The 19094-nt window shown below is 30.9% G+C and overlaps 1 protein-coding gene across 9 annotated transcripts in view; it reads left to right on the top strand.

Annotated features, from left to right (window-relative positions):
* Window positions 1–18491, top strand: part of USP25 (ubiquitin specific peptidase 25) — a 137236-nt gene extending 118745 nt beyond the window's left edge. For all 9 annotated transcript variants that reach the window (XM_069472442.1, XM_069472445.1, XM_069472444.1 and 6 more), the window contains 6 exons: window positions 4394–4572; window positions 6334–6412; window positions 10015–10094; window positions 13670–13793; window positions 16242–16437; window positions 16719–18491. In XM_069472442.1, coding sequence (XP_069328543.1) covers window positions 4394–4572; window positions 6334–6412; window positions 10015–10094; window positions 13670–13793; window positions 16242–16437; window positions 16719–16891 — 831 coding nt within the window. In that variant the 3' untranslated portion in view covers window positions 16892–18491. The remainder of the gene's footprint in view (window positions 1–4393; window positions 4573–6333; window positions 6413–10014; window positions 10095–13669; window positions 13794–16241; window positions 16438–16718) is intronic.
* Window positions 18492–19094: the final 603 nt, after the last annotated feature.

The following is a 19094-nucleotide window of genomic DNA, read 5'->3' as shown; positions in this document are numbered from 1 at the left end:
GTCTGAGCTTCAAGTGTGTCCATTCCCTAGATAGTGCACATCGCACTCATCATGTAGGTGTGCACCCCTCCCCTCCCCCCACCCCCATTCCCCCCAATCAGAACTTCAAGCGTGTCCATTCCCCAGGCAGTGCGCATCACACTCATCAAGTAGGTATACACCCATCCCTTCCCCCCAGCCCCCACCTCTGTCCGATACCCAATTGGTGTTATTCCCAAATGTGCACTTAGGTGATGATCAGGGAAACCAGTTTGCTGGTGAGTACATGTGGTGCTTATTTTTCCATTCTTGGGTTACTTCACTTAATAGAATGGGTTCCAACTCTCTCCAGGAGAACCAAAGAGATGCCATATCGCCATCATTTCTAATAGCTGAGTAATATTCCATGGTATACATATACCACATTTTGCTAATCCATTCATGAATCGATGGGCATTTGGGTTGTTTCCACATCTTTGCAATTGTGAATTGTGCTGCTATAAACATTCGGGTGCAGGTGTCTTTTTTATAGAATGACTTTTGTTCTTCTGGATAGATGCCCAATAATGGGATTGCTGGATCGAATGGTAGGTCTACTTGAATCTGTTTAAGGTATCTCCATATTGTTTTCCACAGGGGTTGCGCTAGTTTACAGTCCCACCAGCAGTGTATGAGTGTTCCCGTCTCTCCGCATCCACACAGATCTTAACATTGATCTCTCTTTTTTATCATTAAACATTTTTTGTTCCTATATGTTCTTTTTGTACACTATGCAGTTTGTTTACCACAAATGGATATGACTGTTGGCATCTATATACATAGACAGAATTGATCTATAGTTTCTTTTTTTATGCTTGTCAATGTTTGGTAGTGAGATTATACTAGCCTTGTATAATTGTTAAGTAGGCTTTCCCTTTTTTCTGGCTCTGGGGCAACTCAGGTACTGTAGAAATTATCTGGTCCTTCAAGATTTGATGTAGAAGCAGAGATCTAAATGTGGGTTTGATTCCTTTATTGGATACAGATCTAGGGCAGCCTTTTAAATTCTTCTGAAGTTTTTCTAGATTTCTTCAGTTTTTCTACCTCTAAAAGCAATTCTAGTAATTTATATTTTCTTAGATGATCATCTTTTTAAGCAAGATATTATAGTTTTTTGACAAAGTTATATATATTAGTCTTTAATTTTAAAACTTCTTTCCTGTGTTATCACCTTTCTTATTGAATTTCTTTCCCCTTTTGGTCTTCTATCCAACTTTTTAGAAAGGAAAAGTCTTTTAGTATCAAATTGTTACTTTATTTCTCCTACTTTATTTTAGTTTATTTTCTCTTTTTTTCTAAATTCTTAAAATTTTATTCTATGTTATTCAACGTTACTGAATTCCTACAGGTTTTGATAACTCATTCCCAATATTAATATAATTTTTATTTCTTTGGCTCAAGAATAATTTAGAACAATATTTTTAAGTTCCAAGTATGTAGCTTGGGAGGTATCTTTAATTCCTATTATTGCTTTCTGGTCAAAGAATATGGCCTATATGATTTCAGTCCTCTGGAATTTGAAGTAGATCTTCTTTATTTCTTGGAACACTGTCCATTTTTTAAAAATAGTCCATGAACTTTTTAAGATATATATATAAAATCTCTCAACTAACTTTATTTTAGAGATAAGGTCATTGGACTTACAGGATTATGTGCCTTGTTTTATGTCACAATTAATTAGCAAATGGTATATTTAGCTTTCTGAATCTTAATCTAGTCAATTTTTCATTAGATTTTACTGCCTCTAGAATATACTATATGTTTGCATATTTGGTATTCTCGTAACATATGTGAATGTTTACATCAAAATCAAGTTCGTAAGAAGCTATAAATTTAGAATATGATTTTATAACTTTGGAAAGCCGAAAAAAAGTCTAGCTAGAAATCATTTGGATCTTTAGAACTGAAGAAACTTTCAAAATAGTGACTTAAAGTAGTCTTATTGAATGGATCATCGGTAGATAGGTGGGGAACAAATAAGAATCACACATCACATACACTTAGGATATCACACATGTAGAGAACTTAAGAAACAAAGGCACGTGTGTATTTGTGGAACAAGCCTGACCTAGGTGGAAGGAAATCCTTGCTGAAGAGTAATAGGAAATAAGACTAAATAGATAGCATTGGGCCTAAGGTCTAGTGAAAAAATTTAAAAATTACATACAGAGCAGTTCTATCACCTAATGACCAGTATCACATTTCATTTTGTAAATGTGTAGTGATTTCATTGCAATGTGTAATAAGTAACTTAAAATAATTATCACAGGCAGCCCAAAAATATGGACAAACATAATTCTAGAACAGGATTCTGAGGAAGTAGTATGAGGCCAATTTAACATAATGTTAACTTTACTCGTAATGGCAGATTGTGTAGAGCTCTGCTAAATATACCAGCATGCAACATCTGTTCAGAATTTGAATAGATATGATTCCAGTATATTTTAAAAGCCTTAAAATTTCTTAAGTAAGTTCATAAAAAATAGTTGAGAAATGCATTTATGCCAGTAAAAGTGAGTTTTTTTGTATGTTTTAGAAATGACTCTTAGAAATTTAGATGTACTTTTCTACCTTTACTGGTTTAAACACCTATAAATTGAAAAGTACTATGTCTTTGGCAATTCACTTATAAAAATTAGGAGAATCTTAAATTGAGCAAAATCAAGAGGTAAACATATCATCTTAGAGTGCAAGAGGTTATATATTTCAGTTTCTAATAGAAATCTTCTGTTTATGAAAAAAACCACAGCTTCTACTTGGAAAGTGGGTAGGGGAATGGATGACCACTTAGTGTGACAACTCCTTATCTCTAAACCTATAATATTATTTTAAGACACTCAATATAAATTTATTTTATCTTTATACTAATTTTGGACAAAAGCATATCTGAAATAGTTGAATATTCTAAAAGCCTTCTAATACAGGTTGAGCATCCCAAATCTGAAAATCCAAATTTCAAAGTCTGAAATGCTCCAAAAATCCAAAACTTTTGGAGCATGGACATGAACCTCAAAGGAAATGCTCATTGGAACATTTTGGATTTTAGATTTTTGAATTGGGATGCTCAGCTGGTTTAATACAAATATTCCAAAATCTGAAAAAATTCAAAATACAAAGCACTCCACGTCCCAAGCATTTTAGATAAAGGATACTCAACCTGTGGTCTGTGCCAGTCATTGTCTAAGGGCCAGAACAACAAAGAATAGTTATTATGTTTTAGATTTATTCGCAAATTCAATATACTTTATTAAATGAACATGTACCCTTTTTTTTCCAAATTGGGGAAACAGGAAGATTTTAGCAAGTTCTGAGTAAAGTGTATGTGTGCTAATTAGGCACCCATGAGCCTTGATAATCTTACATGTCAAAATAAAATTGATTTTTATGGTTATTTTTAACCACAACAGTAAGACTTTTAAATGACATGTATATCCTGAAAAAAAAAAATCAATTTTTTAAGGGAAAAGTATTTTAGGATAATTTGTATTAGCCATGAAAATGATGTTCTTATTCTATTTATAATGCTATGCTGGACTTACCAGCTTTCCTTATCTTTAATTGTATGGGCCTCTTGTGTACAATAGTATTTGATGTGTAAGTTTACACATTTTTTTATATGGTCAGATATTTTCCAGATTTTGCTCATGTGTGGAAACATGTATTGGTGTTTATTATTAATATTTCCCATTATAATTACTGTTAAATTCTGAACGATCTGTTTATAAAGAAAAAGTAAGGTTAAGCATGTAAGTAGTAATAGTGATAATAATGTATAATCATTATTATAGTAATAAAATTTAAATACTGTTGAAGCAACAAGGAATTCCTTTTGTGATAATTATAACTTCAGGACTTGTTGTTGCATCCCTTATTTGTTATTCATCTAAGAGTTAATTGTAATAATATTACTATGCATTCAAGAGCCAGCCATTTTCTTTCAGATATGGGTATTCTTGGGAGCTGTATATCAACCCTAGAATTTGGCTATTCAAACTGATACTTGAAAGGTAAAGCAGGATAAGAAAACTTAGCATCTCTGTCTGATCATGTCTTCGAATAGACTTTGACCAGGCTCTGAAAAATTTTACAAAATTACTGAAATTGTAAGCTCAGCTGTATTATTTACCACTTCTGCATGTGGAAACAAAAAGAACATTTATATAGAGGAGGGATAAGGAAGGGCCTATGTGGTGAATTATTCAGAAAATTTTTTGAAACTGTGGAACATGAGACAGTATTCGTAGATCCACTGCCACATTTGTAATGCTTTAAAAGACTAAAATATATTTGAATGCAAGAAGAATTAAAGTTGTAATACTGAGGGATTTTAGTTATTATAATTAACCAAAATTATCATTTTCATCGCATTTTCTAGGCAATTAAATTGGAGTATTCAAGGTTGGTTAAGTTGGCCCAAGAAGACACACCACCAGAAACAGATTATCGTTTACATCATGTAGTGGTCTACTTTATCCAGAACCAGGCACCAAAGAAAATCATTGAGAAAACATTGCTAGAACAATTTGCAGATAGAAATTTGAGTTTTGATGAAAGGTAATTTGAAAATGTAAAATTCATATGCTTAAATTGTTCTTGTTCTTTTTCAGATTCTCAGTGTAATTTTTGAATGTTTATACGTGCATGAACATGTATTTTAATAAATCAGCACAAAATTTGACCTCATTTAATTTGAACAGTTGCAGAGTAAATTCTCTGGGGTCTATAGTCATGGCCTTTTGAAGTTTGAACTAAAAATAATTTAGATCATTTTAATAGATTTTTATTGTGGATCAAGTCATTACTCCCCTTATGGGACTCTATTTTAGAGGGAAAAAAAAGTGTCTCAACCTCTATACTATAGATAGGTTAGGTTAGATTCTTTGTTGTGGGGGCTGTCCTCTGATATGTAGGATTTAGTAGTATCCGTGATCTCTACCCACTAGATGCCAATACCAATCCCCAAGTTGTGACAACCCAGAATATCTCCAGGTATTGCCAGATAACCCCTGGGGGAGCCAGATCACCCTTGTTTGACAATCACTGGAGAAAAGTTTTTAGTCACGTATATAAATAAAATAATTAAACATTCTTTGACATAAAGAGAAAGCTTAAAATGGTTAAATTAATTTGGTTCGCCCAAAAATATTTTCTCTTAGAAATTCCTGTAAAACTATCAATGTTAAAAATTAAAATTTAATCTAATTAGAATGAATGACATTAAAAACAAATGACATTAAAAACAAAATGAATGACATTAAAAACAAAAACCTAGGTAAAGGTCCAAACTATTGAAAGTTATTTAATTATATAAACACATTTATACTATTTTGGAGTTCATTGTAATTACATTTTAGTTCCAAAACAAATGATTATCCTTTATGAATGTCTCAAAAATACTGACATAAAAAATTGTGTAGCAAAGGAGAATATGAGGGGAAGCAAAGCATCTAGGATCAATTCCTGCCTCTTGTATCTGCTGTGAAATTTATAATTAAGTGAAAAAATAAAAGTAAGTGCTTTTGAACAATATCTGGTAGACAGTTGAATGCTGAGTGAATGTTTGCTAGTACTATTTCTGTTAGTAATATGGACATCATTTATTGTATTACTGCAGAGAGCTCAGAAATATGGCCGATTATGACCCTCATTATCTGAGCTGTCAGTGTCCTGTGTTCCAGTGAATATATGCTGTTGAATTTGGAGACAATATTAATGGAGTAATCACAATGACTTTTCAGTCTTACAATTTTCTGCCCTGGGGACCACAAGTAGTCAGTCTGTTTTGATAATGTTATTTTTCTTGTGCTTAAAAGATAAAGTTAGGTTCATGTGATTTAACTAAACATATTTGTGGGAGTTTCTTTATCATTGATTTTAATTATAAAATCCATTGAAATATTTTCCATTTTACATGAAATGATAGGCACATTTTGGACTCTTTCTTTTTACTATTTAAGAATAATGCCATTTGGGGGGAAAAGAAGATGTACTCTTGAGCTTGCTTAATAGATGCACGGTATAAAAGCACATATTTCATTTTTTCCTTATGCAAGCTGTATTAATAGAATATACTTTAAAAGCCATATATAAATGTAACACAATTGATGCTGTCTTCTTTGTAATTATCCAACATTAGTCCAACAAACACATTTTTCACTTAGGGTTATTTAGGAGTTGTTACTACAAAAAATTATTGCTCAGTGACAATGGATTTCATTTCTATATGTGTTTGGTAGTTTAGTTTTGTATAACACACATTTTTCAGTTTTTATGGATTTTGCTTTTGATTTAGAAATATATTATTTTTATTTGAAGGTGTCACAACATAATGAAAGTTGCTCAAGCCAAACTGGAAATGATAAAACCTGAAGAAGTAAACTTGGAGGAATATGAGGTAATGTGCTTTTGTAGAGGTTGAGGGATTTTGTAGTTCCCTAACACTCTTTTCATTTCAGCACAACTTAGTGTGCATTTGTTATGAATGGTAAGTAAAAATTAAATTTCTAAGTCAATGATCAAGTTATTAATACTTTTATAAATAATTTTAGGGTTTAGTTGCTTTGGCATGTAGATCAACAAATTTAAAACCAAAAAAGGAAGGTTTTGCTTTCTGCTTTTATGTATAAATTATTATAATATAGTTTTGTATTCCAATACTAGTTCTCAACTACTTTTTAAATGAACTTTTCTAGCTTAAAAACAAAGTGTCAAGCTACATTGCTAATTTTGAAATTAATTCTGAAATTGTCATTACATGATAACAACAAATGTTTATGGAGAGCCTCCTATATGCCAAGCATTCTTCTAAGCACATTACGTTTATTAACTGATTTAATTTAGACAGTAAACCTCCGAGGTAGGTCATATACTTATTCTTGTTTTATGAGAAAATGAGACATAGAGAGGTGAACAAACCTGCCTAAAGTTTTCATAGCTAGAAGTTTACAATTTTGCTAATAGAAACTACGTTGTTAACTGCTATACTGCACTGAAGATAATGCTGTTATTTTTTTCTTTCAGTTTGCTTCATTAGGTATTTTTGGTGAAGGTTAGAGATTTGTTTTAGTCATATGCCATATACATTGGTCATTATGAGCCTGCATGGTCTGTGAGAGAGAGAGCATGCACATAGGCACTTGTATGTGTGCTTTTGAGATTTTTTGTTCACAGAACTCTGTGTTTAACTTTGGCTTTATAATTAATATTCTTTATTTTAACTGACCAATTCAAACATCTAGTATTTCTTCAAGCTTTTAAATGTAACATTATACATTGTCTTTTTTAAAATATATACATCTAGTAAATTTTAAATTGCTTTCCTTTGGGTGCCTTTGATCAATGTTTGGTCCCATTTGCAACTTTAGTTATAGTACTTTAGATTCCCTAACAATTAGTATAATTCACCACTTTAACAGAGGAGAAGACATAGAAAAACACACAATTTTTATGACAACCCTTATCCTGGAATATAAGGTAGCTGCCTTAATCTACTAAAGAGTGTCTTTAAAATACAAAATAAAAAACAAACAAAACTGCAGCAAATATGTAGAATTGTGAACACTGAAAACTTTGTGATTAGGAAAAAGACAGGCAACGAAAATAAGCAAAAAGGAAAAGATTGGAAAGGAAGAAACAGTCATCATAATTTACAGATTTTTTACCTAGAAATTCAAATAAAATCTACAGATAAAATTATTAGAACTAATAAGAGAGCTCTGCAACATACGAATCTATGTGAAGTGTCAATTTTATTCTCTTATACCAATAACAAATAATTAGAAAATGAAATTTATAAAAGACACCAAAACTATGGAGTACCTAGAAATAAACTGAATAAAAGATATACATGACTTCTGTGGGGGAAATTACAAAACTTATTGGGAAACATTAAAGAAGACCTAAATAAATGGATATGCATAATGATATGGAAAACTCAATATTGTGTAGTTATTAGTTATTCTCCCATGATTTATACATTTTATAGATTCAGTGCAGTCCCTGTGAAAATTCTACCAAGATGTTTTATGGAGCTTGATAAACTGATTCAAAAATTTTAGAGAGATGCAAAGATGCTCGTCTGCTGGAGACATTTTTGAAGAGGAAGGTGGAAAGTCTTATTCTACTAGAAATCAAGACATACACTGTCTCAACTACTTTAGCTTTATAATGATATTAACATAAGAATTGGTAAATTAAAATAGTAACACAGAATAGACAATCTAGGAATATATCCACCCATATGTGGACATGTGATAAATGCCATAGAGATGCAAATCAGTCAATAATGGAAGTATTTTTCAGTAAGTGGTTCTGGGAAATAAATGAAAATTGGATCCCTTCTTCACTCTGTATACAAAACCCATTTCAATTGTGAAAGGCCCCTATATAAAGCTGGTTACAAAGACATTTATTTACTCATAAAAGACACACATTGACAAGCGATTTCTGACCAGGATATGCAATCTGGAGCCATACATATCCAGAATATGTTTTCTCATGACAATGAGAAGCAAGTCATCGTTTAGCTAATAATACCTCTAAATCTGTGCCCTTCAAATTGATTTATCTCTCGATGCACGTCCCCAAGATTCACGCTTATGGGACTAGATTTTTAATTGTGATTTCATTGTGCAACCCCTCCTTCAAGTTGCTTCAACAGATTGGATTAAGCATATTTTTATTCTGAAACATTCTCATATTCTAACTGCAGAGCCATTAAATTATAAGTATTTAAATGACTTGTTTTTGGATTCTGCATATCCCTCATATCTTTATCTTACTCTAAGCTCAGGGGTCAGCAAACCTTGGCCCACAGACCAAATCCAACCTACCACCTGTTTTTGTAAATGAAGTTTTATCAGAACACATCCATTTGTTTATGTATTGTCTGTGGCTGCTTTCACACTACAGTCACAGAGTTCAGTAGCTGCAAAACATGAAGCTTGCAAAGTATAAAACATTTACTATGTGGCCCTTCACAGGAAAAGTTTGCCTACTCACAGCTTCTAAGGCAATTCTAATGATAACATGGAATAGCAGTTTGAATACCTTCTCCAGAAAAGCTAACTCGATACTTGCAAGACAAATTATACCTTTATGTGTTAAGATCTACTAATAGTATGAAAATGATGCCTTGAAAATTTTAAATTAAAATTTAAAATTAAAATAGTTTATATTCAAGGGGAATATGTTAATAGTTGGCCATTAATTTGTCTGTTTCTTATTTTTATTTGCTTATAATGATGTGTATATAAAATCTATAACACTTTTATTGTCAATATGCTCTTTTAGATTAATCCTATATTGAATTTTAGTTCTTTTTCTTCAGTCAATTTTATTAAACAAGTTAAGAATATCCTAATTTTCTTGTCTTTGAGAGCTATAGGGTATCTGCCCAGAATTGTTTAGTCCTGTTACATACCCTGTAATTGTTTTGGGGGTGGGGCAATGAAAAGTGACTTGCATCTATCCTTTTGCCATCTCAGGTGAATAAACTATTAAGCTACCACACTTAAAATCAAATGTACCACAAATTTGGCTAAACTAAAAGGTTAAATGAATCTATTATAACATCTTTCTTTTAGTTTCCTAAAATTCTTTATTAGCTAAATGTTCAAGCTTTGATTCATATTAAAATAATAACTTCATTTATCTCCTACCCTCTGTGTGATGCAGTTACTACAATAATATTTTAGTGATATGATTTTTGAGAGAGATATTACCTGATTGATTATACTGCCTTGGTATTTTTGTTGTCTTCCAGTGAGATCTTTATTATTTATTTTCTCATCAATGCCTAATAATTTTTATGTTTATTAATAAATAATCTTATGTACCAGATAAAGTCTTGATTTAGGTCTAGTCTATCTTAATTTTGAACTCTTTGTTTTTATTACATCAAATAGTTATCAGGATAATGTGTTACTTTATGAACAGTTTTATTGTAATTTTAAAATCTTACCTTGAATATTTTTAATACTTTTCTTTCACCTATAGGAGTGGCATCAGGATTACAGGAAATTCAGGGAAACAGCTATGTATCTCATAATTGGGCTAGAAAATTTTCAAAGAGAAAGGTAAGACAAAGCAGACAAGTATGAAAAGAGCTTGATTTTTGTACTTAATTCTATTCAGATTTGATCTCATACAATATGTATTTTTAATAAAAGTTTTAATTTAGTATAGTTTTAGATTTACAGAAAAATTGTGAGGTTAGTACAGAGACTTCCCATATACCTCAGATAAAATATATTTCCCATTTTAAATTAAATCTGTAAGGTTGGCATTAGTGTCTTTGTTTTTATTAGCTCTCAAATACTGCAGTTGAAACATAGGATGGAATAGAATTTAATAGAAAACTAGAATGTTTTCTGGAACCAAAGAAGCTGGGAGTCCAGCACATGGAACTCTTTTTTATTTCCTAACATCTACCTTCAATCACCAGCCTTTTTCGTATTCTTTCTGGGTCTAACTTTGCCTTCATATCAGAGATAGTGTTTCCAATCTGTCTCTTTGTCTGAACTTCCAGGTAACATAAAAAGTATAGCTGTGGAAAACTTTTTAGTAATATGGCTGCAAACACATTTTAGATTAATTTTCATTTAAATTAAAGATAATCTTAAAGATATTTCTACTTAGTTAATTGTAATATTGTTATTTATTATTATTTTAATTGTTATTAAGAAAGGATGGATTTTGCTTAACTTACCATTTCAGATTATTTACTAAGATATTTCTTAATGCATATCTTTAATATTAATTTACTTGACTGGTGATTGTTTTTGAGAAAATTCTTTATTTTCAATAGTGTCATACTGCAGCCAAGTAAAAGGGATATTGAATTTTTTCCTTCCTTCTTTTTTTCTTTATAAAGTATAAGAAGCTCTGGCTGAGTTAATGATGCTTTTTCTTAAAATGACAAGATGGACATTTAATTCTAGAGTTATATTGTCGAACATAGTGGCCACCAACCACTAGTGACAATTCAAATTTAAATTTATTAAAATGAAAAGTTCAGTTTCTTAGTTGCACTAGCCACATTTTGAATGCTCAGTAGCCGCATGTGGTTAGTGGTCTCTGGTTTAGCCAACGCAGAACATTGACTTACTGCAGAAAGTTTTGTTGGACAGTGCTGGTCTAGCGTTGTGTTCTAAATAATTTAAAAAGTTATCACATAATAGGAACAAATAATGTTTGACTTAACATTATATCTAAATGCTTAGATACAAATTATTAAAGTCCTAGTCCTTGTGCTATTTATGATAATTTCACTTTGGTCATTGAAATAGAAAACTATTTTGATAAATAGCTCCATTTTATACACTACATTAGTCAAGACTGTATTTCTTTAATAGGAATATTCAAATTCACTTTTAGGATTTATAAAATTTGTGCTGTTGTGAGAAAAATATTAATACAATCTTACAATTGAATAGAGTGTCTAAGATCAAAAAAGATACTTCAGTTTTACAGTTAAAGAAATTAGGCTCCACAGAGATGCAATAACTTTGTCAAGGTCACACAACTAACTAAGGAGACAAAAATTAAAATAGAGACCCCTGTATTATATAATTTAGTGAAATCACAACTATAAAAAATGTTCATTTATCTCAGTAAGAATTAAAAAGATAAAACTGTCGCTTTGTAGCTACCTGCATAACTTCTACTAGTTGTTCCTAGTGAGCATTTGTTAAAGAAGATATAACTTGGAAGTATATTTAAATTTTATAATTTTCTTATCAATTCTCAAATACATACTTGTTCAGAAAGCCAATATTCTAGCATAGGAAATGCTTATTAAACTGGAAGGATCAACTAGGAAATTAATAATGGTGACAAATAATATTCATGGAATAACTTTAAAAGAAATATTAGTTTTATCATTTTAAATATAGCAGTTACCATAGATAGCTATATATAAAATACTGCCAAAAGGATCTGTCAAATTTTTTTTAATGAAAATATAACAATTGAGAGACTTGAATGAAATATGTACTGATGGGCCCTTGTCAATTCTGTGAGTAGTGAAGTGAAATCATGGTTTTAGGAACCATGATTTTTTAGTAGTATAAGTGGAAGTTAAATAGAGTCTACCAGGCTACCTAATCTTACTTTATCTTAGACAAGAATGTGGTAACTGGATTGCTGAATCTTATTCTGGATTTATTTATTTGAATACACATTCATAAGCACTTTAAAGCTTGATAAAATATGGAACATTTTGCACACCTCAGTAGAAAATTGGACATGGTCATGGTTTCAGAGCTATTCTCAGAGTGGTGACTCAGGTCTAAAAGGCCAGATATGAATGTCATTCAGGAGAGATCTTTTTAACAAGAAACTTAATAGCTATGAAGAAAAGATAGATGTGCTAGTTATTTATTGTGTAACAAACTACTGCAACTTAATGGTATAAAAACAACTCTTAATGTCATCACTCCCTTTTTTTTTTTAAAGAAAATAGCTGAGTATATTTTTATTAACATAATCATATTATTTAAAAATACAATTTTATACTCAATTTAAGTTTTCTCAAAAACTAATTCCTGAAAAGTCATTCAAAAAATTGTTTAAAATAAACTTATTTATCAGGACAGTTTCAGGGGTATAATTTGGTTTGTCACAAATATGTACATTAATTTCCAAATGATTTTATGTTTAACATGTGGGGTATAGAATGGATTTATTTTATGTCTGAGCACATGTATTAAATAATAAACAGTAACACTGATTGGCAGTATAACCTAGAGTTTTAAAATTGTATTTCTTTTTCATATTTCACTTTCACTCTTTGGAATGTTCTATTTCTCCATATTAATGTGTGAGAAGATATTTATTAGAAAAACCAACACAAAGTAGATATCTAAAAATACCTTTCATATTTCTTTTCTCTGTATATTTCTTTTCTCTAACATGTTAGAAGGATAATTACTTTAGAGGTAAAAATAATACTGTTACGACCCTTTTTAAAATGTGGCTTGAACTTCGTAATATCTAGACTATATTAAGATATAACACATTGGCGCAGTCCTGTGAGCCTTTTATGTTAGTTTTTTGGCTTTTTTGTTTTTGTTTTATCCCACTAGGTTTCCCCGATTCAGAAGCATTTTTCTGCTTTCTATCTCCTCTATCTCCTTGGATATTCTCTCTTCTATGTTTTACATTTTTCTCAATGAATAGAACTGTCTGCACATAGAAAAAGCCTGACTAAATAGTCATTGAACAAACCAAATGATGTTTGTCCTCATAAAACAAAGTAATCTGATTTTTTTCTTCATACAAAAATAACGTGTTGTTAAGTAGATTGCTGGCTTTCACATTAGTCATATGCTGAGTCTAAATGGAAGGCATCAGGAAAATAAATACCAAAGAAGACAGAAAGAACTATCTGAATTCATCAATTATGGTCTCTTCTCCCAGTTTTTTCTTAATTTCTACCCCCTTATTTTATTTTTTACTTTTAAGACATAACTATCTCCTGGTTTCAGATGTTGGTGTTACTAAAAAGATGCTCTGAGGCACACACTATATCAGATAATATTGTTTTAGATAGTCAAAATTTAAGTGTATACTTAAAATGATTTATAATTGTATTTGACTTTTTTTTACAAAGAGGAAATACTAATGCTGTATTTTTTTTTTAATTTTTAAGTTATATAGATTCCTTGCTGTTCCTTATCTGTGCTTATCAGAATAACAAAGAACTCTTGTCCAAAGGCGCATACAGAGGACATGATGAAGATCTGATATCACATTATAGAAGAGAATGTTTACTAGTAAGTTGAATGCTCGTAGTGTGTGCTTATCATTTTGTCTTACATTGGGAAAGTTTTCCAGACTCATATATAAATTCTGTTAGGATACAAATCATGGTGATGTCTATAAACTGGGTCTGTTCCCTTAAGATGGCAAATCTCACTCAATTCTTTATAGCTTCTTCTTTATGGATCCTGAGTATTGCAGATGTTAAACCAGAAATATTTTTAAAATGGGATCAGTTTATGTTCCTGTATTTAGATTTCTTCATCACACTACCACTCTTTTTTGATGGGAGAAGAGGGGCTGCATAGATTATTAAGAAATATCGTTATCATTATTCCAAGAAACAAATAATAGATTTTTCTGAGAATTTTATAAATGGTGGTATACTTGATGTGCATAATGTTAAAGGAGTAATTGTAATATAGTATCTTTTTTTGCACCTGGTGATTGGTAGTTTTTTTCCTCAGATATTTTCATGATCTATGTATGGGCTGAAATATTATTGTTATAAACCTTTAAATATTCTTTTTAACAGTTTTTTTGCACCGATTTACTTAACTCTAGATGTCTGGAGTACTTTATTCCTTGAATAAGCTTACCTTTATGTATAAAATCACAAATTCCATCTTTATACTTTTTCTGATTAGATTTTACTCTCAGTTAACTATTAACATCACCCTATTCTATACTGTGAACTTCTAAGTTGTGATTGTTTTTCCTGTTTAAAAAGATTTTGACAAAGGTATTCAAAGAGTGTATGTAGTTTGAACCTATGTGGGCTTGTTACATGGTTTAAGTGTACTTTAAAAAACTTTAATTGGGCAAAACTTCTTTTTTCAGTAGAAATACACAGTATACATTAACTTTAGTGTGCAATATATCTTTAAAATTTTTGAATGGGAATATTAGAAGATTGTTATTTTTCTCTCAGCTGATTTTACTGCATTCAAGTGCATTTTAAAACTTAAATTATTGATGGTTTATATCCATTGAGGATGGTATTCTTAATTTGACGAGTTTCAAAAGTTTTCAAATCTATCCCTGAGAAGGAGCACCTGAATTATATGTATTTTGGCTTTTAGAAATATAAAGTTTTATATAAGTATATAGAAATATGCATAGAATGTATCAGAGCAATTTTTATTTAACTTAAAAATGTTGAATTTTGGAGTATGGGAATATTTTAGTAAAGCTGATTTTAAATATAAATAGAACCAAGATTTAATGGTTCCTCTGAAACATTCAAAAAATGATAGAATACCGTTTTTCCATCATACTAGCCACATTTAGTTGTTTGTTTTACATAGGAATTTAAATGAAACCTCATGAGGATTATTTTAGTGTTCCTTTCAGGTTTTTTTGTATTGTATATTTAATGATCGTCAGGTTCTAAGGGTTATAGAGATGAGTAAGACATAGTTCCTGTCCTTAGAAAATCCAATCTGGTAAGAGATATACAAAAACAATTGTTCTGGGAAAAGTGCCTTTATGAGAAATATGCAAAATGATGTGTCTAGAATTGTTAGGAAGAACCTTAAGAGATATGATAAACATTGATCTGGATTTTGACAGATAAATAGGAGTTTTATTCATTGTAGAGAAGGGTGAAGAACTTTCCAGCTAAAGGAACACTGTATGTATGTATGGTTTATTAGAGGATGAAATGGAAAAGAGTAGATTGAAGTCAAGAAGTCCTTAGAGGGGAAAGACAGAGGAAGGAGGTGAGGGCCTCAACTAAGGCAGCAGTACGGTTGATGTGAAGCAGGGGGTATAGAAGATGGTGAAGGGAATGAAATCAAAGGATGTGGAAACTATTAGATGAGTGGGAAGAAGGAAATGGAAGAGTCAAAGCTGCCTGACTTTCTAGTTTTGTGTTTACGTTGGGGAATCTTAAGATTCTGTATTAATCACTTGGACACCCCTGCATGTAGAACAGTTTCTGGCACATGGCCTGTATTCATTAAGAATTTATCGAAGGAATAAGCGAATTGATTACCTTTATATTTATATTTTTGTATTGAGGAATATAATAGCTTATATTCACTTGACATTTACAGATAAAATGATGAAGTTTTTTTTAATTAATATGGAGTCTGAATTTCTTTACTGTTTAAATTACTTTGAGTGCTTGTAGAATTTTAGAATTGGAGGAAGTTAATCTCTAGAGAATAAAAAATGACCCATATAGTGATGATCAAAGTAACATAAGCTGAACATGAACTAAAAACACAGCAACAATATTTTCTCCACTGCTTTTTGCTTTTGTTGCTGCTGTTGTCATATGCATAGCTTTTTCTAAGAAATTTTCAGTTCTAGAATAGGTTGAGATTATTTTTTCTGAGGGCCATTTTTTCTAATACTGTTTATGAACATATTTATGTTGTCTTCAGTGTTAACACAGTTATTTTTATTTAATTAAAAAAGGAAACTAAACCTGTTGTTCTTTTCTCCATTGCATTAAGAAATTAAATGAGCAAGCTGCAGAACTGTTTGAATCTGGAGAAGATCAAGATGTAAACAATGGTCTGATTATCATGAATGATTTTATTGTCCCATTTTTACCCTTATTACTGGTGGATGAAATGGAAGAAAAAGATATACTTGCTGTGGAAGATATGAGAAATCGATGGTGTTCCTACCTTGGTCAAGAAATGGAATGTAAGTTTAAACAGTGCTAGTCGCATTTGAGTTGTTGAGATTATAAGCAATTAGAAATAGATGTTATTTATTCTTGCCATATTTTATATTCCATAATATTTTCAAATCATTACTTTTTTTGCTTATTGATGACCGTGCACATTGCTGTTGCCATTTATATTTTTATCTCTTCCCCCAAAATGGCTTTTATTTTATATATCACTGTAAATTAATAAATCATGTTGAAGACCATCATCTTATAATTTCTATCTTTAGTTAAATTTAATTGTTTATATTTCCAGCAAACCTCCAAGAAAAGCTGACAGATTTTCTGCCAAAACTGCTTGATTGTTCTATGGAGATTAAAGGTTTCCATGAGCCACCGAAGTTACCTTCATATTCCACGCATGAACTCTGTGAGCGATTTGCTCGAATTATGTTGTCCCTCAGTCGAACTCCTGCTGATGGAAGATAAACTGCACACACTTTCCCTAAACATACTGTATAAACTCTTTTTAGTTCTTAACCCTTGCCTTCCTGTCACAGGGTTTGCTTGTTGCTGCTATAGTTTTTAACTTTTTTTATTTTAATAACTGCAAAAGACAAAATGACTATACAGACTTAAGTCAGACTGCAAACAATAAAGCTGAGAATCGCATGGCGCTCAGACTTTGTTTTAACCAGAACTGATGTATAATTACAAATCTGATTGATTTTATTATGGCAAAACTATGCTTTTGCCACCTTTCTGTTACAGTATTACTTTGCTTTTATCTTTCCTTTATCAACAGCTTTCCATTCAGTCTGGATCCTTCCATGACTACAGCCATTTAAGTGTTCAGCACTGTGTATGATACATAATATTTGGTAGCTTGTAAATGAAATTAAAGAATAAAGTTTTATTTATGGCTACCTATGTGTTTGTAAGCAGGTATATTGTATATCAGTGTATTATTTTAATTATACATAAATGAATTTTGTCTGGGGATTAAGATTAGGTGATAAATAGATTAACCTTTTAACTTTGCTCTAATGGTAGCACATTGGAAATTTATTAAGTATTTGACACTTAAATATATCAATATTTTTAACTAAGTTGTTGAACTTAGTATGGCACCTAAACCTGTTTTGAATTCAGTCAGGTTTTCACTGAAGTAAATAAATGGCTGATTTTTAAGTCAAACTACACTGAAACTTTTAACCTTTTCTTAGATTAATCTTATTTTTTTATGTATTTACAAATGATATAGGAAGGTGATTATTTCAAGAGAAAACTGAAAAAAGTACTTGAATAAGGGCTATTTAATTGTGAAACTTAAATATGTATATATACACATTCATATATATACACACGTACAACCACATAGATATATTCTTCATAATGGAGGACAATGTTTTGCATTATATAATCATTCTATTTTTGTAAATTGTATACCACTTTAATTGAAAATGTTCTCTACTAATCACTGCTGTGAAATGAAGTTGGTAATGTTTAACTAGAAGTTATGAGTATCTTCACTGCTTTTATTTACCTCCTTTTCAAAAAGGATAAAGCTGTAGAACATTTTGTAGATGAAACTGCTGTTTAAAATTAATGAAGTAATATTGTGAATGAAAATCAAAATCAATGCTTTAAAGGTAATCATGTTACAAACAACCTATTTTCGAATTTATAAAAATTTCTTTATAAATGAAATTTAGTATGGTAAAATATATCATTATACTACGTGTATGTTTGTTATAGCGTCGCCAAAACTAGTGCTCTTTATAAGTGCCTCTTGCAAAAGATCCTAGAAGAGGAAGAAAAAACATTAAGCCAGTATATGATGCTCTTTGTAAAGGTATTGATGTACTGCTGAGGTGTTGATGACAAGGAATTGGCTATTACTATTCCCCTTGTAAAGTTAGATTTTGTATCTTGTGTCCCTATCAAAATGTGTTTGGGTTTAGATTTTAAAGTTCTCTACTGAGCAGAATTCTGCATTGGTTTTCAAGTCTTGTTAAAAGTCTAAAAACATTATATGTATCATCACAGCTTTTGTAAAGTATCTTCAGTGTTTTATGATATTCTACCATAATGGTAAAGTTGTTTGTGTTTATGTGAGTAACTGACTCCTGAGACACAAAGTGCTTAGATACCACGTGGAAATTATTGCTTTCAAAAGGCACATCCAGGGAATCATGTGACTCTTGTGCTGAAGGTGGTAAGTATTACTGTATTTACTTGATACTTAAAAACCAGGTTATTGATTCCTGGTAAGGAATCTGAAATAACTTATTTTAAAAAGGGACTTTTTTCCCCAAAACCTAGGGAGGCATCTTGTTTTTATATTGGCTTTTAATCTAGTCTTCAGATTTAGGTCAGTGAAACTTCTTTACCTGATATTACTGTGTTAAATATAGCTTAAATAGCTCATAATTTCAGAATTGGAACCTCATAGAACGTTCATGACACGTTTTGCTTTGATTTAAATGACTCTCATTGTGGTTACTATGGTATGCCTTCCCACCCCCAAAAAATTATTATTTTGAAATAATTCAGGTAGAATTCAAATAGAGCTTAAGACATTTTGGGAGACCAGTAGCAATGAGGGACCCCTCTAATTCTCTTCCCATTCATTAACATACAATAGTGATCATACACGAAATTAGTAGTTTTCAAAGTTTGTTCTTCAGAC

The sequence above is a fragment of the Eulemur rufifrons genome, chromosome 7 (assembly GCF_041146395.1).
Source record: "Eulemur rufifrons isolate Redbay chromosome 7, OSU_ERuf_1, whole genome shotgun sequence".
In the NCBI taxonomy this organism is placed as follows: Eukaryota; Metazoa; Chordata; class Mammalia; order Primates; family Lemuridae; genus Eulemur; species Eulemur rufifrons.
This window is presented reverse-complemented; position numbering and strand designations above follow the sequence as displayed.